The sequence below is a fragment of the Mesoplodon mirus genome (assembly GCF_964341445.2).
Source record: "Mesoplodon mirus genome assembly, chromosome: X".
NCBI lineage: Eukaryota > Metazoa > Chordata > Mammalia > Artiodactyla > Ziphiidae > Mesoplodon > Mesoplodon mirus.
The window spans coordinates 2,052,666-2,076,894 of record NC_138981.1 but is presented as its reverse complement, the minus strand read 5'-3'; the positions used below and the strand labels follow the sequence as shown (position 1 = coordinate 2,076,894).

The 24,229-nt window shown below is 44.2% G+C and overlaps 1 protein-coding gene across 2 annotated transcripts in view; it reads left to right on the top strand.

Moving 5' to 3' along the window:
* The window catches only part of PRKX (protein kinase cAMP-dependent X-linked catalytic subunit), a gene marked incomplete at its 5' end in the record, with an annotated part of 82,047 nt that extends 58,387 nt beyond the window's left edge, over positions 1–23,660 (top strand). For both annotated transcript variants that reach the window (XM_082610652.1, XM_082610653.1), the window contains 6 exons: positions 2,721–2,840; positions 10,030–10,125; positions 15,660–15,717; positions 19,007–19,084; positions 20,869–21,016; positions 23,528–23,660. In XM_082610652.1, the coding sequence (XP_082466778.1) occupies positions 2,721–2,840; positions 10,030–10,125; positions 15,660–15,717; positions 19,007–19,084; positions 20,869–20,994 (478 nt within the window). In that variant the 3' untranslated portion in view covers positions 20,995–21,016; positions 23,528–23,660. The remainder of the gene's footprint in view (positions 1–2,720; positions 2,841–10,029; positions 10,126–15,659; positions 15,718–19,006; positions 19,085–20,868; positions 21,017–23,527) is intronic.
* Positions 23,661–24,229: the final 569 nt, after the last annotated feature.

Here is a 24,229-nt window from a genome sequence, read left to right as displayed (position 1 = left end):
GGTTGCCAGGAGCAGGGATGAGCAGAAGGGGAAATGGGTGAAGGTACCAATTTCCAGTTATATGATAAATATGTTCTGGGGATTTAGTGTATATTATGATGACACACACACACCGAAAACACAAAACAGGCAGATGACATTGATTGCCTTGGACTTTTACCCAATGTAAGAACATGGGATGGAACCAAGCGATTTCCAGATCTTCTTTGTGGTTTAACAGCCTAGCTGTCTAAATTGCACTTTTGGGAAGAGAAAGTCACCATTCTGACTTTTGCTAAAGGCTCCGATGGAGCTCATACATAGCTCATGTGTCACAGCAGCATGTTCCCTGGCATCTCCTTTGGTTGCCCCCCCCCTTTTTTTTAAGATTTTCTTGATGTGGACCCTTTTTGAAGTCTTCATTGAATTTGTTACAATATTGTTTGTTTTATGTTTTGGTTTTTTTGGCCACCAGGCATGTGGGATCTTAGCTCCCTGACCGGGGATGGAACCTGCACCCCCTGCCTTGGAAGGCAAAGCCTTAACCACTGGACCGCCAGGGAAGTCTGTGGTTGCCCTTTTGGATGTTAATCACTGTTACTGATCTGTCATATAAAATGTGAACATGACCTTAGCGTGTTATTTTCCTATGCTTTGGACACAGGTTTTTTTTTTTTTTTTCGGTACGCGGGCCTCTCACTGTTGTGGCCTCTCCCGTTGCGGAGCACAGGCTCTGGACGCACAGGCTCAGTGGCCATGGCTCATGGGCCCAGCCGCTCCGCGGCATGTGGGATCTTCCCAGACCGGGACACGAACCCGCGTTCCCTGCATCAGCAGGTGGATTCTCAACCATTGCACCACCAGGGAAGCCCTGGACACGGGGTTTTTAAAAGTTTAATTTTCCCTCTTCTAGCCGACGGGCTGGAGCACACAGGGACCTGAGAGGTTGCAGACCTCAAGCAGAGTCTGTTGAACGGGATCCTGAGGTGATCAGAGCTGCCTTAAATGCAACAGGAGGTGTAAGGGACCGGGTTACCCAATATGTGATCCTTGGGGTATGGCAGAGAGAAACTATGTGGCTTTAAAAAATTCCATTAAGATTCGTATAACACAAAATCCACTGTGTTAGCCATTTTAAAGTGAAGAATGCAGTGGCATTTAGCACATTCACAGGGTTGTACAACCATCACACCTGTTTAGTTCCACAACATTCTCATCCCCCCCCCAAAGGAAGCCCCCTACGCATTACCAGTCACTACCCCGCCCCTGACAACTGCTAATCTCCTTTCTTTCTCAGTGGATTTGCCGATTCTGGATATGTCATATAAATAGAATAATAAAATACACGTCCTCCTGGGTCTGGCTTCTCTCACTGAGCATCCTGTGTTCAAGGTCCATCCACGTGGTAGCCTGTGTCAGAGCTTCACTCCTTTTCATGGCTGAGTCATATTCCAATGTGTGCATGGACCCCATGCTGTGTATCCATCATCCACTGATGGCTCTTTATCTTTTTTTTTCTAAATTGAGGTATAATTGGCGTATAACATTGTATTAGTTTCAGGTGTACAACATAGCGATTGGATATATGTATCTAGTATAAAATGATTTTCCCCCGTAACTCTATAATTAACATCCAACACCACACCACACAGCTACAATTTTTTACTCTTGATGAGAACTTTAAACATCTATTCTCTTAGCAACTTTCAAATGTACAATACAGTATTATTAACTATATAGTCACCACGCCATATGTTACAACCCCAGGACTTAATCTTTCAACTAGAAGTCTGTACCTTTTTTATCTTTTCATGGGTGAATTTTTGTTAGCAGAATTCTCCATACTGAGATATACAAATAAAGAGAAAATTAGGAAAATCAGTCTTTATTTTCCATAGGGCATAAAAATTTAGATATTTCAGCAGAAATGTTACAAATTATAAGTTTTAATTAAACATTGGGGCTTCTTAAAGTACAAATAGAATTCTCTTAAAAGGAGAAGACTGCTTCTCCTATCTGTTGTGAAAAAGACAGGTCTAAGGCAGCACAGGGAAGGGATGACCCAAATAAAAAACAACCACCCAGACGATCCGGCTTGGCTGGTTGGAATCTCTTGCTTTCAGCCAGCTGTCCTCTAGGTGGGGCTAAAAGCTAATTTTTTTTACAAGTCTCAACTCCTGGGGAGAAAATCTTTTCCAAAGCTGTCCACCCCGTTTAAACCCCAAACATCCCAGAGCCCCTTAACCTGAGGATTTCCAAAAGCCACCACGGATACTAAAATGACCGCGAACCCACAAAAACACTTCAGACCTTTTGCAGAGCAGGTGGAAAAGACACTTAGCTGTCGCTTTGTGTTTCCTCTGAGGGGACAGAACCAGCTCATTTACTCATAAAGCAGACGTGTGGGTTCCTGAGGGTCGTTCCCTTGAGTCAGTCCTTGAATCCTTTTTCCCATCATTTTATGGGAAAACAGGGACTGGGGGGTTTGCTTCTGAGCAGCAAAAGTAAGCACCAAGAACAAGACACAGCCGTGATAACAGGGCCGTTACTCAGATTCTTTTTCGGTTACAGAGTGTTTATAAAGGCCATAAGTCAGGGGAGACAAGGTTACTGTCTTTATCCACCGGGCGAGGGTTTAAGGCATATTGTTGATCCATTCAGTGACTAACCTTCAGTGCTTCTGAGACGCATGCACTGGCCAAGCACAGCTGAGTTTTGTGGACCCCCTTCTCTGCCCACAGGACGTGGACCCTTTGCGGGACCCCCGAGTACCTGGCCCCCGAAGTCATCCAGAGCAAGGGCCACGGGAGAGCCGTGGACTGGTGGGCGCTCGGCATCCTGATATTTGAGATGCTCTCGGGGTGAGTTGGCTTTCCATGGAGAAGTCTGCAGCGAGTCCCTGCCCCACTCGCTGGCCCTGGGGTGCTCAGCCCGCCCCTAGGATGGGGCATTGGGGGTCGGGGGCAGATTCTCGGGGTCGGGTTGCACGGCAGTTTCCCGCTGCTGGTGACGGTGATATATGAACTGACCGTTCGGCTTGATTTCCTAAGAGTAAAAGCGCAGGCTTGAAGGACCCGCAGGGCACAGCTGTCGAGGTCTTCTATCCTGTCTCTAAGTGTCCCTGTCTCCCAAGAAAATGCTGTTCATCTCCTGCACGGACACTCTGGGGTGATTTCCAGAGCTGGGTAACATACATGTTGGATAACGCAACTGAGTACATTATGCACGTATAGTGTGCCAGAACGGAAAGGGGGTGTTCTTCCCTGAAATGCGAAATGTGCCTCGGGGGAGGTTAGGAATCACGTTGCCCCTGGTCCAGATAGCCGAGAGTCGGACTGTTTCTCAAGGGGTCGGCATGATTAAATATTGAAGTGTGGCTTCTGCATGAGACGTGCAGGATGGACACACAAAGCAGGCATCCCCCTCGTAGAAACTGGGGACCTGGGGATTCCTCCTCGTCCTGTGAGCACGAAGCTCTTCTGTCTGACGTGCAGACAGAAGCGTTCCGTCCACACTCCCGCCCCTTCGCTTTCTCCTGCCTTCTTTGGCGGCTGTGCTTTTTGCTGGTAAGTTTTGCAGACACTGAGTTTACTCTGGTTTTAATAAAAGCCGGAGCCTGTTCCATGCCTGTCTGGTTCCCTGCAGGGCTGGTCCACAGCTTTCAGTTGGAGAGAAGGACGGAAAGCGGCCTTCTCCTGCCTTGAGTGTGGGAGCAGCCAGGGGGGAATCTGTGCAAACCTGTCCGTATTCGTCTATCAGTCATCCCATCTCTTCATCATCTATCTATGGTCTATCTGGCATTTATATCTAGTTATCGTCTGTTTATCTATCATCTGTATCTATCTGTCATCTTTGTATATCTTCTCTATTGTATCTGTTGTCAGTATCTGTTGTCAGCTCTGTCATCTATTTACATAATATACCTGTCTCCCCACTCTTGTCACCTGTTTGTCATATTTACCTGTCATCTAGTTTGTCATTTATATCCATCATGTTTCTACCTATTTGTCTGTTTTACTATCTGTACCTATTTACCTCTAACTGTATATCTGCTATCTATCATCTATATGTCATCTATTCTATGTATCTATCATCTGTCATCTATCTATCCTATCATCGACCTGTATCGATCTCTAACTCTCTATATATTTATTTTTATCTACCTATCATCTATTTATATCTATCTCTAACTGTATATCTATTAATTTTTAGCTGTCTGCCTTTCTATCAATCATAGATCAATATCTATCAATCATAGATCAATATCTATCATAGATGAATATCTACCAATCATAGATCAATATCTATCATAGATCAATATCATAGATCAATATCTACCAATCATAGATCAATATCTATCAATCATAGATCAATATCTATCATAGATCAATATCAATCATAGATCAATATCTGTCTATCATAGATCAATATCAATCATAAATCAATATCTATCATAGATCAATATCTATCAATCATAGATCAATATCTATCAATCTATCTAATCTTTTCCATTTTCCATTGCTCTTTAGTCAAACACCTCTAGCAAATCACATACACCCAAATTTCTTCATAGGCACCCTAGCCCAGGAAGTCGTAATCAAAGCAGAACGCTGAAATAAATGGCATGTACGGTCAATCCACCAAGAAGGTAGAGAAATTGTACATCTTTCTGCACCCGTACTTGATCAGCTTCCACACTCAGGCCAGCAGCATATCTTTTTTCCTGTACATTGCTGACCACGAGAGGGCAGCCTTGCCCGAGGAGAATTGAATCCCGGCACCCAGTCATGTGTAGCAGAATGGGGTCCATGTGTCCTCTGTTTTGTCTTTATTGTTCGGATGGAGTATAATAGTACAGAATATAATAATGGGGAATAGCATTAGGAAAGGCAACGTTGGAATGTAATATACTATTAGAACACAGTATTGATAGACTATAACAGAAAATTATTAAAATAGAGTAGAATAAAGTAAGATAGGGTAGAATTAGAATATAATATTAGGATATACTAGAATTATTATAAGGGTTATTATATAAACATAAATATTAGAATCCTAATAATTTAATATGCTATTTTAACAGTAACTAAGATACTCTTAAGATATATTAAAATAATATTCTAATTACTATTGGGATGTAGTATATTAAAATATTAGAATATTAGAAAATAGAAAATATTCTATTCCAGTAGAATGTTAGCCATACAGTTCTAGTAGTCTCAGAGAATATTGGGAATTCAGTAGAAAATAATGTAATTAGAATCTATTACTAGGTCCTATTATTAGAATATTTGGAGATTAATAATTAAAACCCTCTCCTAACCTAGAACACCGTAAGCTGAACTTTGCATTTCATAAAAGGGAACTGTTTGTTCACATTCAGCATATTTTTGTTTTCCACATCTCCAGTTAGAGTCAGGCTTGTCTGGGTGGTATTCTCAGAGACATCCGTCCCTGCCCACACTGCACGCCTGGCTGACCCTGGGCTGTCCCTGAAGTCTGGCCAGCCTCTGCTCTCGCCTGGACCAGCCCCGAGTGTCCTCATGTCTCCTCCAGCTGCCCCCTGCCCATGACACCTCCCCCTGGCAGCCACTGGAGGGGTCCCTCACCGACACCCGCCAGGCCACGTCCTTCTCCCTAGCAGCCCTCGAGGGGAAGGACCCAGAGCTCCTCATTATACGAGGCTCTGAGTCGGTCTGTACAAGACCTGCCCACCTTAGACGGAGGCCTGGCCCCTCTCCTGGGATCGCAGGCCTTCCTGCTGTGCCTCCAGCACCCCATGAGGCATTGCTGTCCCTCTCTCTGCCAGCCTCCTGAGGGCATCCCCCCGGCTGGTCCCTTCTCTTCTGGTCCTCACGATTCAGGCTCACCTGTAACCTGCCCTCAGAGCCCTCCTCCGCTGCTCCCAGCCACGCTCCGCCCGAGCACCCCTTTCTGTTCTCTCTGGAGCGCTCAGTGGATCTGAAACCGTCTGGTTCCGTGTGTTGATTGCCCACGAGATCACTGGATGGTGCAAGCTACTCTTCTCACCCCCTTGAACCCAGACGCCTTTTGTGGCCAGTGGGAGGGAGTTATCATATAGATGGTGGAGATGGCCTTTTCTTCCAAGTCCCCGTCTCCCGCCTGCTTGTTGGATTTCCATTTCCTGTTTTGGCACCTTTAGCAAGATCAGGCTAGACTCTGTCTTGTCTCTTTGCTTATTGCTTTCATTGGCGGGCGAAATGTTTCATGAAGTACAAGAAGTACATTTGTTGGGTACAACCAGCTACATGATTAGGTATGAGAGCATGTCGTAACTGGGATTTTATTTTCATTGAGTAAGAAATGTTTCGGTTGGATTGAAAATAGGTGGCCCATTCATGGGCTTTCCCAGGAGCACCCAGCTCGGCCCTGATGTCTTCCATCATCGGCTCCTTTCATATCCACCCATGTGGAGTGTTTCAGTCACACGCCTGTTTTTCAGGAAGATGGAACTAGTCTGCATTTGGAGCTGCATCCATGTGGAACATTAGCTGCAGTGCAGTGGTTCTCAAAACATTTCAGCCGCAGGGCCCTAAAAATTTCCAGTAACCCATCTGCCCTAAAAGTTACTCCCTTCCTAAAAGTTATGAAAATGCCCCTAAATATTAGTATCGACCCCAAAGAGCTCTCATGGATGCAGGTTATATCTGTCAACGTTCACCACATTTGAAAATTAAACTGAGATTATATATATAAGTATATAAGTTTATATGTAAAAGCATATCTTATACATAAGGTGATAAAATAATGGTTAACATAAATCAAATTTTTAATGAAAAAAATAACTATGTCCTAGTATTAAAAATATTTAGAGAAAAGAGTGATGTTGTTTCCCATGTGCATTAGTCTCTTTTATGTCCAGCTTAATTGCGGGCCACTGCGTTCTTCCCTTCTTTCATACTCTGTCTGGTGTGATTCGTTGTTTTGGTTGAGGTATATGACGAAAATGCAGCCATATTCAGATTTATAGTCAGAGAAAGGGAGTCACAAATCACGGGGGACGTCCCAGGACCATCATTTTGTAACAGGGGTCTCTGGGTGTCTGATGAAGAACACGAGGTCACAACAATGATGGTGCCTGTTTCTGGACAATCCATTTTTTTTACTGGAAGATTTAGGTAGGTCGAAGGTATCTATAAAAAGAATCCAGAAAGATGATGGAGAAAATGGCAAAATTGGCATGAATTTTTCAGACGAAAGTCTTGAGCCTGCCTTCATGGAGATGAGCAGGTTGTCCTTCTGACTACATCTCACCACGGACAATGCAAGGTGCATATAATGCCCACTTCTGTATGGTGAGCACCCGTTTATTAAGAATTGGAAGGATTTGGGCTTCCCTGGTGGCGCAGTGGTTGAGAATCTGCCTGCCAATACAGGGGACGCGGGTTCGAGCCCTGGTCGGGGAGGATCGCACATGCCGCGGAGCACCTGGGCCCGTGAGCCACAACTACTGAGCCTGCGCGTCTGGAGCCTGTGCTCCGCAACAAGAGAGGCCGCGATAGTGAGAGGCCCGTGCACTGCGATGAAGAGTGGCTCCCGCTTGCCACAACTAGAGAAAGCCCTCACACAGAAACGAAGACCCAACACAGCCAAAAAATAATGAAAGAAAGAAAGAAAGAAAGAAAGAAATTTTTTTAAAAAGCCAAGCATTTGAAGCCCTTAAAAAAAAATAATTGGAAGAATTCTGTTGGATTAAAGGCAGAGATTTGAGGGCACTTTCTCTGGCTACTTTCCACATGCCGAGTTCTCTGACACGCCTTCTGCGTGCTTTTTCCTTCAGGCAGGATCTGTTCGTGCTCACTTAGTATTGTTTTTCCCGCTTGTTCAACTTCTGCTAACATACCTTTCCCACGATAGTGTCTTGTAATGCCAGCTCCCCCAGAGCACTGTGTGCCACATTCTCCATGCACGTGGGTAGGTATGTGTGACACATTTCCTCGTGGCCCCATTTCTGAATGTGTATCTGTTTCCCCCAGTGAAATCATACAGCTGCCTGTACTCAGACAGGGCCGCCCCCCAAGATAGGAATATGACTCCCCCAACCACTGTTGGAGGAAACGCCTGACGCACGCGAAGGGCTAGCTTGGGATTGATGAGCTTCAAGGCGTTCACGGTTGGCGAGGGTTGGGTGTCTCCCGGCCTGGCTAGTTTCTCAATCCGTGGAAGCTGGTAACTCTGGAAGCACAACTGGCCAGAGTAGTTGTAGTTATGAGACCGTAACAGCCAGTGACCCCAAGAGGTACAGCTGTGGTCTTACGGACCCTGTGCTCCTATTCACGCCCAAGTGTAAAGCTGAGGGACGAAAGTATCACATAAGGAAAAAAGGCTATTTTATGCTACACGCAGCTGCATTTCTACATTTATTTAGAATCTTCCATTTTTCTGAGGAACCTACCTCTTTTCCTTCCACTTTCCCATTCATTTCTGTTTTTGTACTTCATATTTCTGTTCTTTATTTTTAAAATATTTTTCGACTCTCTTCTCTGTAATATATTTGTGTATTGGTTTCCTGGGGCAGCTGTAACAAATTTCCACAAACTGGGGGGTTTAAAACAGGAATTCATCCATCCTCCCAGTCCTGGAGACCAGACGTCTGAGGTCGAGGTGTCCCAGGGCTGAGCTTCCTCCAGAGGCTCCAGGGAAGGCTCCTTCCCGCCTCTTCCAGCTTCTGGGGGCTCCAGGCGTCCCTGGGCTTGTGACCACATCCCTCCCGTCTCTGCCTCCGTCTTCACAGGGCTTCTTCTCTGTGTCTGGGTCTCTCCTCTTCTGTGTCTTATAAGGACCCTGTCATTGGATGTAGGGTCACCCTCATCCAGGAGGACCTCATCTCAGACCCTTCACTTCATCACATCTGCAAAAACTCTGTTTCCGTATAAGGTCCCATTTAAGGTAGTCGGGGTGAGGACAGGGATGTAACTTTCGAGGCCACCATTCCACCCATGATACCCTGTTTCTCTTTAACAAAAAAAAACACGAGGAGTTGATTTGGAATCAACACAAGAATTATTTTTGATCATTGAGATCTGCCATCCTCAGTCAGACCATCATTTGAAAACTCCCCTTTATATTTCAGTTGCTTATTCTACTGAATTAGAAGACCTCCTTCTAAAGAAAGTAAATAGAGGTTATGCTTTCGAGTTGAAGGTCTTTGCCTTGAGCGCTCTGAGGAAGTATCAAAAGTATACCTTGTGCCCAGGGACATGTGGCTATCTAGTATATATTTAGTGGTTTACTTCTAGAGTTTCTTGGATTTTTCTTGGTCTTTGCAGTTGTAAGTATATTTTTTCTTTAGCTTATGTCATGTTTTTTTGTTTTTCCATTTCCAGATTTTAGAAAAGCTAGGTCTGTCAGTTTCTATAACTAGACTGTAGTCTTTAATTATGCTGCAGATGATACATAAGTGTATGGCATGGCCGTGTGCCAGTACAGCTTTATTGACCAAAAGGGGCTGTGGGCCGTCACTGGCCAACCCCTGGTGTAGATTTTTGTGCCTAAAATTGCAAACTGGAAACCAGCCTTGCTGTCACTCACCTCCCAAAGTAGGATGGAGGTGAATTCATTGACTGTGGAGATTCACATACTGGCTTCTATAAAGTTAGGAAGAAATATGATACAGTGTAACCTATCCTCTTACATTTGGCCTGTGTACACTTAATTGAGCACCTACTGTGTGCTACACACTCCAGTATGCAGCAAGGATACAAAGAGGTCCACTCATGATCTAGTTGGGGAGACATTTTTAATGTCTCCCTAGTGACCTCATAGTTGGTCAGATGGCCTCATGGTCATTGCCTTTTCTTTGCTGGCCCATCCTCTGTACTTGGGCTGCAGTGCTTCACGCTTGGCCTCTTGGAACCATCTCTTCGAAGCTGGTCTGGAGCCATCCATGGACTCCAGGATGCGAGGAGAGAGCTGCCGTGAAATGAATTCTGTTCTGCCTGGGTCAGGCGGAAAGAGTCATCCTTAACAAAGCAGGGATGTTTTCCACACTTGCTCGCCACTAAAAATAGATGTTTATGTTTCTAACAGGTTTCCTCCGTTTTTTGATGACAACGCATTTGGCATTTACCAAAAAATTCTTGCAGGCAAGATAGATTTCCCCAGGCATTTGGACTTCAGTGTCAAGTAAGTAAACCGTTTCCCTCCTCATTGGGTGTGTTTATTTTGAAAGCATCTAAGAAACCCCAGTTATGGCATCTGCCGAGCAGGGTACCATCCTGTGTTATTCCCTGTGCCGGGCTGAAGCTGTTTTGACTGGTCATTTTTTCCACCAAAAGAGAAAAGGTTTTCATGACTCTGCTGGGATGAGACTTCACCTTTTAACGACTCTCAGCCCTATTTTATACCGTTTAAAATAAAGGACACTTACAATTAGCAAATAAAGGCATTTGTTATCGTATTTAATAAGAGAGCTGTTTTGTTATTTGACAAGAAGGGTGTCCTTCCTCCTAGCTAGAGTTGCGGTTGGCCCAAGTGTTGATGGCTTTAGCAGAGTTTATCTTTTCTCTCCTGCTTAAATTATTTTCATTCTTAAAGTCCTTTTCTCCTGCTAGAATTTTGAGTTACGCCCTCGTTGTTTCAAGAACTTTTGCATTGCTTCCGTGTTAAACTTTGGGTGTGCATTTTTGTGGTAATGGGGGAAAAAGCCAAATTTTTTAAAAGATAAGAATGCTTTAGGTTTTCCAATGATTTTTCCAACGACCTCGCTCTGTGTGTCAGCCTTTAGCCATTTACACCGTTGTGAGTCCTAATTTATAGCTCTTTTACTGTATTTCCCAGATACATTGATAGGTGCTTCAAACCTCTGCTGATCCCCAAATGGGGTTAATTGTGTTTAGTTGAGAACTAAATTTTTCTCTCTTTTTTGCTACATATTTTTAAAGTAACTTGTGGAAATTAAGTTCAGAGAAAACTTACTTCATGACAGTGATCAGCTGTGATCCTGGGGCCACTGGCTACATCTAGTTTTCTAGATGCATCTAGTTTTCTAGATCCTGGGGCCACTGGCTGCATCTAGTTTCTTAGTGATCAATGTACTTACCTTAAATAGAGATTCTCAGTATGAATCAAGGATGGTGTTCTTCTTGGTTCGTGTGGGCTGGAGCTTGTGTCGTGTTTGACCCACCAGCTAGGTTTTAAAAGATTTTAGCCAGAAAAGGAGGCTCCAGTTAGACATGAATTATCCGGAAGGGAGACTTCTGTGTCATGAATGGTCCGACAGTAAGGTGACAAGGGTAATACAGCACTCAAAAGTCTATTGCTCTAGAAAGAAATGAAGAAATGTGGTCTAGGATTTCTCTCCCAGGCTCCAAATCCCATCAGTGTTGAGTGACATTGTTTCAAATGGATGGCAAAACACTTTAAAAATTGAGTTATAGGGGAGGGGTGAGGAGGGGTGAGGAAGGACAGGGGGAGGGTATTAAGAGAAGGCAAAATAAAGAGAAAAAAATAAAGTTGAGTTATAAATGTATCAACGATTGACCAATGATTTGATCAGATTAGCGCCTACTCACACCCATGGGCACTGCTAGTTGACGGCCCCTGTAGACTCCCTGGAATTCCCCTGGGTACACCTGGGGCTTGTAAACACCCGCTGCGTGTTGGTGGGACCTGCCCACGATGGGTATGACTTCGCTGTTGCCGTGGGTGCGCGTGCTCCAAGCAAGATAAATATGAACAACCTCCCGTGTCCTCATAGTCTGCTTCCTTCTTTTGTAAACGTGTGATGGTCTTAGGCAACACAGAAGATCATCAGACTGCATCCCCTTGCTCTTTCTAGGAAGGACTTAAATTCTTCCAGGAGATGTTTCGCCAAGAGAAGGGAAGATCCATAAATCTTAGGTCATTTATTTGCTTACGTTACTATATGTATTTTTAATGGTTAAAATAGTAAATTTTATTTCTATTTTACCACGATTTTTTCATCCATTTTGTTTTATTGAAGTATAGTTGATTCACAATATTGTGTTAGTTTCAAGTGTACAGCAAAGTGATTTGGTTATACATATACACATATATATGTATATACATATAAATTCTTTTTCAGATTCTTTTCCATTATAGGTTATTACAAGATATTGAATATAATTCCCTATGCTATATAGTAGGTCCTTGTTGTTGATCTGTTTTATATACAGTAGTGTGTATCTGCTAATCCCAAACTCCTAATTTATTTCCCCCCACTCCCTTTCCCAATAAGTCTATTTTCTATGTCTGTGAGTCTGTTTCTGTTTCATAGATAAGTTCACTTGTATCTTTTTTTTTTTTTTTCTGGCCATGAGCGCAGCATGTAGGATCTTAGTTCCCCAACCAGGGATTGAACCCATGCCCTCTGCATTGGAAGTGCAGAGCCCTCACCACTGGAAGGGAAGTCCCTGTATCATTTTTTAGATGCCACATACAAATGACATCATATGATATTTGTCTTTCTCTTCTGACTGACTTCACTTAGTATGATCACCTCTAGGTCCATCCACGTTACTGCAAATGGCACAATTTCATTCTTTTTTACACTCATGTTCATATATTGAGTACGTTTCCAACGTTTTGTGAACAAGAAGATGTCATAGAAAGAGAACACACCTAAGCATAATCTCCGTCTGGTCTCCTGCCAACTCCCCGTCTTTTTCTCATAGTTTACTTCCAGGAGAGAAGCAGCAGAGACTGTTCTGGAATCCTTAGGGTTAGGGTTAGGGTTAGGGTTAGGGAATGGGTACGGTTTAGGGTACAGGTTAGGGTATGACAATGGGTTAGGATACGTGTTAGGGTACGGGTACGTGTTAGTGTACGGGTTAGGATTAGGGTACAGGTTAGGGTAAGGGTTAGGGCTAGGGAACGGGTACGGTTTAGGGTACAGGTTATGGTATGACAACAGGTTAGGGTTAGGGTATGGGTTAGTGTTATTGTACGGGTTAGAATTAGGGTATGGGTTAGGGTTAGGGTTAGGGAATGGATACGGTTTAGTGTGTAGGTTAGGGTACGACAATGTGTTAGGGTTAGGGTACGTGTTAGGGTATGGGTATGTGTTAGTGTACGGGTTAGGATTAGGGTACAGGTTAGGGTAAGGGTTAGGGAATGGGTTAGGGAATTGGTACGGTTTAGGGTACAGGTTAGGGTATGACAATGGGTTAGGGTTAGGGTACGTGTTAGGGTACAGGTACGTGTTAATGTATGGGTTAGGATTAGGGTACAGGTTAGGGTTAGGGTTAGGGCTAGGGTTAGGGTTAGTGTTAAGGCTCACGTATGCAGCTCCAAGCACTTCCTCTCACATCCCCAATGAGGGGGCTCAGCAAGGGCAGAAACCTGGGACCCTTCGCTGCCCTTAATGATGGCAGATCGTAGTTGAGTAAAATTTTACTTCTTCATGTTTTTGCCTAGATCTTCATGACCCTGAGGGTAGAATTTTGACTGAAGTTTTTCAGGTCCTTTGTGGGTTCCTACAACCTCAGCATTGGACCGTGTCAGCATGTTGGCCTGGGCAAATGTCTCTTTGGATGAAGCTTAAGATTCCTTGCAGGAATATATATAATTGAAAAGAAAGTAAAATCTTTGGGGCTTGGTGCCAACTTGGTAGAACTCATATTTATTTACAAGTGTTTCTCTGTGCCTGAAAGTGGCCGAGGAGAAGCCAGCTGGCACCCGGGGAGTCAGTAGGATTCAGAATTTCAGCCTCGGTGAATCAAGGGCTTGCCAGTGGACTCACAGCCATTCCAGGATGGAGGTGCCCACCTGTCACGTCTTGGATGCTTGCAGAGTTCCTGTGTGGCTTTGCCATATCGGGTGGCCCCTTTTCCTTTGCACCTTCTGCCTTCAGGATCAAGCTGTTTTGCAAAGATCTAATTTTATATATTAAATAAATCTTTGATTTTCTTGTGATCCTGGGACAGGCAGCTTTAAGGATATGCACTCATAGGGCTGAGGGTGCTGTAAATAATAGGGAAAAAGAAGAAAAAACACATGGATTTGGGGATGTTTTGGGAGTGTGGTGTTTGGTGACCTTGTTTTTTTCGGTTTGTTTCTTTGGTATGTCAAAATAATGAAGGGGTGACTCACTAAGTATGGGAAAGTTACCTTCATTTCTCAGCACTCTTGTATCCCTCTGCCTTGCACAGGAGTAAATTTCCTCTGTTTTCGATGGACACATCAAAATCCTAGCCTTAAGGCTAAATCCTAGCCTTAGGTGAGCCAGTGTTCTTGGGTTTTCTCTTTGAGATGGATTTGGGAAAACGTCTAGAGGGACTCCAGTTCTACTTAAGGATACACAGTGTTGGGAAACTCTGTGTTACAGTGATGCCTTGACAGAGTTGGACATCAGTAGGAACCTGGGAGATTTCACAGTCCACGTGTGAGGAACCCTGGGTCCCTGGTCCCTCATATTTATCACCTGACGCATCTGAGCCTCCTTAGCTGGTCCCACAGCGCCCAGGGCGTAGCTGGAGCCTGGGTTTGTGCTACTCACCCCGGGGCATCGTTGGATTCAGGAAAGCTGAGATGCTTAAAGCTGAGTCGGGGGTTTTTGATTGTCCTGGAAAACATCCTTATATGCTTGAAGTCCCTGGGTATTATTATACACAACGTACTCAGCGTATTGGATACTTAAACACACACATTATACTTTTTACTTCCTTAACTGTTACTCTGAGAAGCTAGCCCATCTTCTGGAAGTCTTGAAAACCATCTCCAGTTTCCCATCATAATTGACCGTCCTGCTGTATTCTGATACTGCTTGCTATTTATTTATTTATTTTTAAACAAGATTATTTATTTAGTTCGTTAGTTATTTAATTTATTTTTGGCTGTGTCGGGTCTTAGTTGCGTCACGCAGAATCTTTGTTGAGGCATGCAAGATCTTTTCTTGCAGTGCGCAGGCTCTTCGTTGCAGCGTGCAGGCTTCTCTCTAGTTGTGGAGTGCAGATTTTCTCTTCTCTAGTTGTGGCCTGCAGGCTCCAGGACGCGTGGGCTCTGTAGTTGTGGCGCGCGGGTTCCAAAGGGCGTAGGCTCTCTAGTTGAGGTGTGCGAGCCCAGTAGTTGTGGCACGCAGGCTTAGTTGCTCCGCGGCATGTGGGATCTTAGTTCCCTGATCATGGATCAAACCCGTGTCCCCTGCACTGGAAGGGGGATTCTTTACCACTGGACCACCAGGGAAGTCCCCCATCTGCTCTTTAGAGGGAGGATCTAAGTGAACCAGCACACACGAAAGGGATCCAATGAGTTTACGTGCTTACGGGAAGGCAAGGATGGCCAGACAAGAATCCCACAAATAAGCAGACCCACAGGGCAAAGCAAGACCATCGATTTTGGTAAAAGTGCATGTCTTGTAGTCGGTGGGGATAGCCTGACTCGTATGTTTGAAATGAAGCCTCACCATCCCCAGGGCAGGCGCATTTTCTCTTGCTCCGGCTCCGGCTCAAAGGCTATTCTTCTCTATGATGATTTAATCAACCTCTTCCCCTTAGCTAGGTCCCTCTCGCAACTCTATGCCGCAGAAATTATTCAGGAACAGATAATGGTTAGAAAGAAGCGTTAGAGAGCGTTCAGCCAGTGTGAACCATCGCGCCAGTGTCCACGTTGCACGGTGTGGATTTTACTGCTGTTGACCTGCTGTGTTTGCATGGGTCCATATCAACATGGCTGTGTTTTTGTCTCCGTCTCCCACACAGAGACCTCATTAAGAAATTGCTTGTTGTCGACAGAACAAGGAGACTGGGAAACATGAAGGTGAGCGTTTCCGTCCGTATGTGTTAAGTGGTGTTCGTTATAAGTGCCTGTCATTTGACGTCACACACTTCAACAAAGGCAGACCATTCATGTTCAGTCCTTGGTCCAATTCCAAATCTGGGTTTCTGGGGCATGCGGAATCAACCTGGGTCTACACCCCATCTCCTTGTCTCTCCAAAGGAGCCAGTGACTCAACAGTGATCTGTGGGTTATGAATCATGACTTTACTTACTTTTATATTTTTAAACAACATTGTTGAGGTATAATTCACATACCATCCGGTTTACCCGTTTAAAGTGGACAGTCCGATGGCTTGTAATGTCTTTGCAAAATTGTGCAACCATCACCACAGTTTTAAAGAACAGGCTTATCCCTTCCAAAAGAAACCCATACCCTGTATCCTGTAGCTATCACCTCTCTATCCTTCTATCCGTCCTGGTGGTAGGCAACCACTAGGCTACTTTCTGTGTCTGTAGATTGCCCTATTCTGAACTTTCATGGAAATGGAATCATACAAAACATGACCTTTTGTGTCTGGCTTCTCTCACTGAGCATCCTGTGTTCAGGGTCCATCCACGTGGTAGCCTGTGTCAGAGCTTCACTCCTTTTCATGGCTGAGTCATATTCCACTGTGTGGTTGGCCCCCATGCTGTTTGTCCATCCATCCATCCATCCATGGACACGTGGGCTGTTTCCACTTTTTGGCTGTTACGAATAGTGCTGCTATAAACACGCATGTGCAGGTTTTTGTGTGAATTCATCATCATTTGAGAAGTTGTACACCGTGTGTGATTTTGTCAGACTTTTCATCTGGAGGGAAATACATGTAAGGAGCTGACTTGTGTAAACTATGATATTATATATGCCTGTCTTGGTTCTGTTATGGCACTGCTGAATTTGACACAAACCAGGGACATCTTAGCTCTTTCTAGCTCTAGATGTCTGTGGATAAAGTTAGACGTGGACCAGTGCATTGACCCTGTCAGTTGCAGTCTTGAGGGACAAAGCCAACCTATGTGTGAGACTTGAACCCCGCAGATCTCTTGGGGCCCTCTGTTTATGTGGGTGTGTTCATTTCCTGGGGCAGCTGTATCAAAGGACCACAAACCATGAGCTTAAAACCACAGGCATCCATCCTACCCCCAGTCCTGGAGACCAGACGTCTGAGGTCGAGGTGTCCCAGGGCTGCGCTCCCTCCAGAGGCTCCTGGGGAGGGTCCTTCCCACCTCTTCCAGCTTCTGGGGGCTCTAGGCGTCCCTGGGCTTGTGGCCACATCCCTCCCGTCTCTGCCTCTGTCTTCCCGGGGCTTCTCCAATGTGTCTGGGTCTCTCCTCTTCTGTCTCTTGTAAGGACCCTGTCATTGCATTTAGGGTCCACCCCAGTGACTTCATCTTGACTTGTTTACAGCTACAGAAGCCTTGTTTCCAAATAAAGGTACATTCACAGGTGCTGAGGGTTAGGACCTCAACGTGTCCTTTCGTGGGGAGCACAGTTCAGTACCTAACTAGTTAAATTGGGTGGCTAGTTCAGGCTGCTCATGCAGATGGGCTCATGTGTTCAGCTCCTTAAGGAGGGAAGTGAATGCTAAGTGGTTGGATGTCACTGGTGAAAGGAAGAAATCTGAGAAACAGGATGGTTGTCCATCCAGTAACGGGCTGCTTTTCTCCTCCTGGCACTCCTTCATTTGGAGTGTTTCTCTTTTTATTTCCAAACCAGACCATTGTGTTTAACTCCTTCTTCCTCTGTGGACACTGCTGTGTCCTCCACACGTGCAAAGTTTCTAGCACTTACTTTCCCTCTTCACTTCTTTGTCTATTTGTTGTCTCTGTCTGTCTGTCATCTATGTCTATCTAATGTCTGTCATATTCCATCATCTGTCTACCTATATATCCATCATCTATCTAGATATCTATCTATCTCTCCATTATCTATTGATTTATCTATCATCTATCTGCCTATGTATCTATCACCTATCATCTGTCTGTTATCTTCCATCATCTGTCTATCATCTATCTGTCGTTTATCTATTGAACACCCATCTACCTAACTTGCATCTGTCATCTATCTAGATGTCATAATACCTTAGTATCCATACTGAGCTTGAACTTTTAGGGAGTGAACCTTCAGTCTTATGTACCTTCTCTCAGCATCCCTCAAGGTAACACTCATATCAGATGTCATTATTTGACGTACATATAGGTGGAAAGAAATAGGAAAAGAAAAAGAGTTTTCAAAATAATAGGACTGGAAAAAAGTAGAGAACATTGACGTCCCCATCTCCTTCCTTTTGGAGATACAGTTACAGAGAATTTTCTTTTTTGTGGATAAATCATTTAAAACTTTAAAAAATATGAACTGATACACGTTTTAAAAAGTTAACTTCAGATGTACTGGCTCCTGTGTCACAGACTTCACATGTTTCTGTCTTATAACTTCACACATTTGATCGATTAAAGAGTTGCTACAAGTGTCTCAAAAAAGGAGAAGGGTGCCGCTGAAGGCTGAGAACTTGGAAGGGATTTTCAGAGGTCCTGGTGTTGGTGGTGTCTCCCGTCCAGCTATTGACACCACAGCTGAGGATGAACTAGACAGACCTTAGTACACATTGGTTTTTGTGTCTTGTTTTTTAAAAGAATTTTTTGGAATAGAGTTGATTTACAGTATTGTGTTAGTTTCAGTTGGACGGCAAAGTGAATACATATGCACGTATCCACTCTTTTTTAGATTGTATTCCCACATAGGTTATTACGGAGTATAGAGTAGTGTTCCCTGTGCTGTACACATTGTTAATTAAGAGGCAACGTTGGGTAGTTGTTCAAATCTCTGAAGTTTGACATCCTCAGTTTGAGTTATAGACTTACTCGCTGGGCAGTACAGAGCAAATGACATCATTTAATGAATCTCAGTTTATACGTTTCTAAAATGAGCGTCATTTCACCTGAGGAAACTGTCAAGATGAAAACAGGTGTCAAACTCAGACCTGACAGTGTGTCAGTCTAATTTTATGTCAAGAGGCTGAACCATAATTAGACTTCGGTCTTTGTGGTCCAGAGCAGTATACACGTGAACCTCGTGACTGGATTTCTTTCTACGCTGAAGGAAAGCAAATGAAACTCAAATGCCTTCATCTGTAGTTTGCCCTAATAGCTCACACTCTGGGGACAGTGATTCAAAACATAGCAAACTCTTGTTTTTTCTCTGTAGGGAAGCATGTAGAGATTCTTTGGGAATATTTTCTTGCCTAGCCTGTCAACCTTCTGTTCACTGATGATGCATGTTTCTTTTGAAGAACGGAGCGGAAGATGTGAAACGGCATCGGTGGTTCCGGACCATGGACTGGGAGGCTGTCCCAGGAAGGAAACTGAAGGTACAACATATTTAAATGGGCAGTTCGTACCTGGGCAGCCTGGAGCTCTCCTGAGCGCTCATTTACTTAGCATGGACACATAATGAATTGATCCTATATGAGCGACCATCCCAAATCATTAATAAGCCAAGTTCCCGATTCAGGGGAGAGCTCAGCTAAAGAGTCACCTCATGGGGGGTTAAGACCCCAGCGTTTTTTTGGTTTTTTTGTTTTTTTCTCTGTATGCGGGCCTCTCTCTGTTGTGGCCTCTCTCACTGCAGAGCACAGGCTCCGGACGCTCAGGCTCAGCGGCCATGGCTCACGGGCCCAGCCGCTCTGCGGCATGTGGGATCCTCCCGGACCGGGACACGAACCCGCGTCCCCTGCATCGGCAGGCAGACTCTCAACCAGTGCGCCACCAGGGAAGCCCTCATCTTTCTTTGAACTGAATATGTTATTGATGGGTATCCTCAACAGCAGTGTTTCCAACGTTGCACTTGGGCGCCAGTGGAGAGACGTAAAAAATGCTAATGCCTGGCCCCCAGCCCAGACTCTAGGGGCGGAGCTGATATTCATTTTGTTCAAGGTTTTAACTTTTCTGTATTTTATTCTATTACACTGACTTACAAAATTGCTTAGGTAATATATTCGCATTGTTCAAAACCCAAATCAATATTAATATGTAGACATGGCCAGGTTGTCCCCTCCCAGCTGGCTATAGGTAACCACTTTTATTAGATTCTTCTGTGTATCCTTTAAAAGTTTCTTTATGCTAATGTAAACCCAGGTGGATACACATATTCTTATTTTCTCCCTTTTTAAAAAAAAGTATTTGTTTTTATTTATTTATTTATTTGGCTGTGTCGGGTCTTCAGTTGTGGCACGCAGGCTCTCTAGTTGTGGTGCAAGGGCTCCAGAGTGCTCGGGCTCAGTAGTTGTGGCATGCAGGCTCTAGAGCACGCGGGCTCAGTTGCCCCGCGGCACGTGGGACCGTAGTTCCCTGACCAGGGCTTGAACCCATGTCCCCTGCATTGGAAGGCGGATAGTCACTTGCAATACCTTAATTCCAAGCTTTTCCTGTTCCTAAACAAAGAAAAGCAGCTCTGTTGTTTTCCAGTTCTTTTTACATTTTCACATAAAGCTGTAGACATAGAGGGATGTATGGGTAGACCTCAGAGATACTGTAAGCTTGGTTCCAGAGCAGCACAATAAAGCAAGTCACACTAATTTTTTGGTTTCGCAGCACATATAAAAGTTATGTATAGGGAATTCCCTCGTGGTCCAGTGGTTCAGACTCTGCTTTCACTACCAAGGGTGAGGGTTCGATCCCTGGTCCGGGAGCTAAGATTCCCGCAAACCAAGGCGTGGCCAAAAATTTTAAAAAAAGAAGAAGAAAAAATTAAGTTATGTACAATATATACTATCCTGTAGTCTATTAAGCATACAGTCACACTATGTCTAAACCAAGTGTCCGTACCTTAACTCAAAAGCACAAAACAAAACAAAAAAAACCACAATTTCAGTAGTAACATCAAAGATCACTGGTCACAGATGAACATCACAAATATAATCATAGTGGAAAAGTGTGATCTGTGAGAATTGTCAAAATGTGACACAGACACGAAGTGAGCCAGTGTGGTGGGAAAAAGGATCCCAATAGACTTGCTCAGGGTAGGGTTGCTGCAAAGCTTCCATTTGTAAAAAACACAGTCTGTGCAAAGCGCAATAATGTGCACTGAGCGTAGTAACATCCTGGCGTGCGCTGTTCGTCTGTAACACGGTGTTGTGTCTTGTTAATCCCCCAGCCTCCCATCGTGCCCAAAGTGGGCAGCGAGGGTGACACCTCCAACTTCGAAGCTTATCCCGAGAACGACTGGAACACGGCCCCTCCGGTGTCTCAGAAAGATCTGGAAGTCTTCAAGAATTTCTGAGCATGGGCTCCCCACCTGGAAGGTATATCTTTTTTTTTTTTTTAATATCAAGGCATCTCTTATTTCATTCATTAATTTTATCAGTTGAATTCTGTTTCTTTCTTCCTTTCTTTCTTTTAACATATACATGTATCTATTCTCTTTTCAAATTCTTTTCCCATTTAGGCTGTTACATAATATTGTGCCCAGTTCCCTGTGCTGTACATTCGGTCCTTGTTGGTTGAACTTATTTACAAAACAGAAACAGACTCGCAGACTCAGAGAACAAACTTATGGTTACGAGGCGGGGAGGGTCGGGGGGAGGGGGGAGGGATATCTTGGGAGTTCGGATTGATATGTACACACTGCTGTATTTAAAATGGGTAACCGACAAGGTGTATCTTTATTTTTAGTAGTTAAAAATCAGCGAGGGGGCTTCCCTGGTGGTGCAGTGGTTGAGAGCCCGCCTGCCGAGGCAGGGGACACAGGTTTGTGCCCCAGTCCGGGAAGATCCCACATGCCGCGGAGCGGCTGGGCCCGTGAGCCATGGCCGCTGAGCCTGCGCGTCTGGAGCCTGTGCTTCGCAATGGGAGAGGCCACAGCAGTGAGAGGCCTGCGTACCGCAAAAAAAGAAAAAAAAAATCAGCGAGGTTGACAGAACGTCACGTGCAGGAGGTCTTGCATAGACCGAATGGGGCTTCTCTCCCCACTTCGGGCACGAGCGTTGGAGCAGAACCAGCCAGAGCCCTTTCCAGGGCAGCAGAAGAAACAGCCGGTGTGTGTGGGCCGCACCAGCAGGATCTCACTCCCCGGACCAACCTGCCGGGGCAGGGTCTGCACCAATAAATACACCTCCTAGGAGACCGGTGCGCCTACACATTTAAGAAGCATAGCTCCTGTGGCTCCTTCCTGGAATCCCTGAGGTCCAGACCACAATACTTCCCAAGTATTTTCAGAAGGGCTCTTGGGTCTCTTTTTGTTAGAAAGGAATCATCTGAGAACACCTCGTAGGAAATTTGCTCAAGTTAATTTGAGATTTAAAAGAAATGATTTTTGAGTCTCTTATTTCTACGAACCTTTGAAGATCTATGACTCTCTGACTTTGAAGGTCTAGTTTATTTAGTTAGTTTTTGAGTTAGTTTAATTGCCTTTTATTTTTCTCCCCGGTATCTAGGGGTTGGTTTTTATTTTTTTAATTTTTATTTTTTATTGAAGTATAGTTGATTTGCAATATTGTGTTAGTTTCAGGTGTAGCGAAGTGATTCCGTTGTATATATGTATATATATTTTTCAGATTGTTTTCCATTGTAGGTTTTTGCAATACATTGAGTATAGTTCCCTGTGCTGTACAGTAGGTCCTTGTTGTTTATCTATTTTATACATTAGTAATGTGAATCTGTTCATCCCGAACTCCTAACATATTCCCTCCCCATTTTTCCCCTTTGGTAACCATAAGTTTGTTTTCTGTGTCTGTGAGTCTGTTTCCATTTTGTAAATAAGTTCATTTGTATCATTTTTTTTCTAGCTTTATAGTGGAATTATTTTTAATAATTTGGCCAATGGCAGGGGCAGTATTTGATGACATTCTTGATGCACCTTTGGAAGTCAGGAGATCATTTCATGATCACATTGCTTTCTGTTTATTCAACCAGCTTGCATTTTGCTTCTTCTAAAAGCCAGACACATTCATATTTGAATCTATCTCAGTCATTTTACTGGCTGGTATTTTCCGCTGAGCGATTAGGTGTGATGATTCTATGCGAAAAGATATTCTTTAACGAAGCGAAATCTAATACCATAGGTGAGACCCAAGTTCAGCTTCATTACAGGATTCCGGAGCTATGTTCTGGAGCTACGTGACTGAATCGTGCATCTTTGTGTGGATTCCTGCTTTTCAGCAGGTGGAGATGGATGTTAAGACAGCTGGCAGGGGACCTCTCACCTCTCTGTGCCTTGTAGTTTTCTTCAAAATAAAATGTTTTTTCTGGTTGTATAATCCTACAGCAAAGCACGTTGAAACTAGGATCTGTTTTTTCTTGTTGTTGTTGTTTTTTGTTTTTTTTTTTTGCGGTACACGGGCCTCTCACTGTTGTGGCCTCTCCCCTTGCGGAGCACAGGCTCCGGACGCGCAGGCTTAGAGGCCATGGCTCACGGGCCCAGCCACTCCGCGGCACGTGGGATCTTCCCGGACCGGGCCACGAACCCGCGTCCCCTGCACTGGCAGGCCAACTCTCAACTGCTGCGCCACCAGGGGAGCCCTAGGATCTGTTTCTGCCTGAGTGATGAATCTCCCTTCTCATCGTGTGTGAGGAGGGGCTCGTTCTGTGGCTGTCAACACCATAGAACATTAAAAACCCACCTTTCGAATACTGTTCCCTTTCTCTTACTAGGCGTCTTCTCTCCTTAGCATTCAGGCTTGCGGGTCTTTGCAGTAAGAATTCCAAAGGAAGGTTTGGTTTCTTTCCCGTTATTATCGTTGTTGTTGTTCTTAGGATGACAAACTTTACCCAGGTGTTTAAAAACTAACAAAATCCTTTGTCTAATTTCATGCCAGAAACAGGGTGATTTGAGCCTGCCTAGGACAGATGGCTGCCCCCAGGCAGACCTGAAGAAACATCTTCTTAATGGGATAAGGACTTTGCCACATATATATACACCCGGATGTATATAAAGAGATTGCAGAGCCATTGACATTCGTGGACCTAGAATTATTTAAGCAACTGGAAATCGACTGCACAGTAGGACATTTTGAAAAATTGTTTGGTTGTAGATTTTATCTTCTTTTTAGGCTCGTGTTCCTACTGGGATATCCTGGGGGTTTTTTTTCTCGTAGACTTTATAAGTGTGAGCTGAACTTGTTCAGATACAACCACAAATTGTGTGTGTGTGCCTGTGTGTGTGTGTGTGTGTGTATAAAAAGGACGGTGTGCCTGCAGCAGGGAAATTGTGCAGTGAAGTAAATGTTCCTACTTTCCAGAGCCTATGGTGTTTATGTTTCAGATTTTTTTTCAAGAATCTATCCTCTTGGGGACAAATTTTAAAAGTATGATATGTGCATTTTTATCATCTTATATGCATTTTATGGTTAATGTGAAGAAAATATCATACGACGGTCTATATCCAATATCTTCAATGCTTTGTGTCTGGTAGCCTTGGGTCATGAATCCAGGACGATAGGGAGGGAGATGTGGGTTTGAACTTTAGTGCAAGACTAGCCATTGACCATGAATGTTATTCAAGGAATTTTCTCTATTGC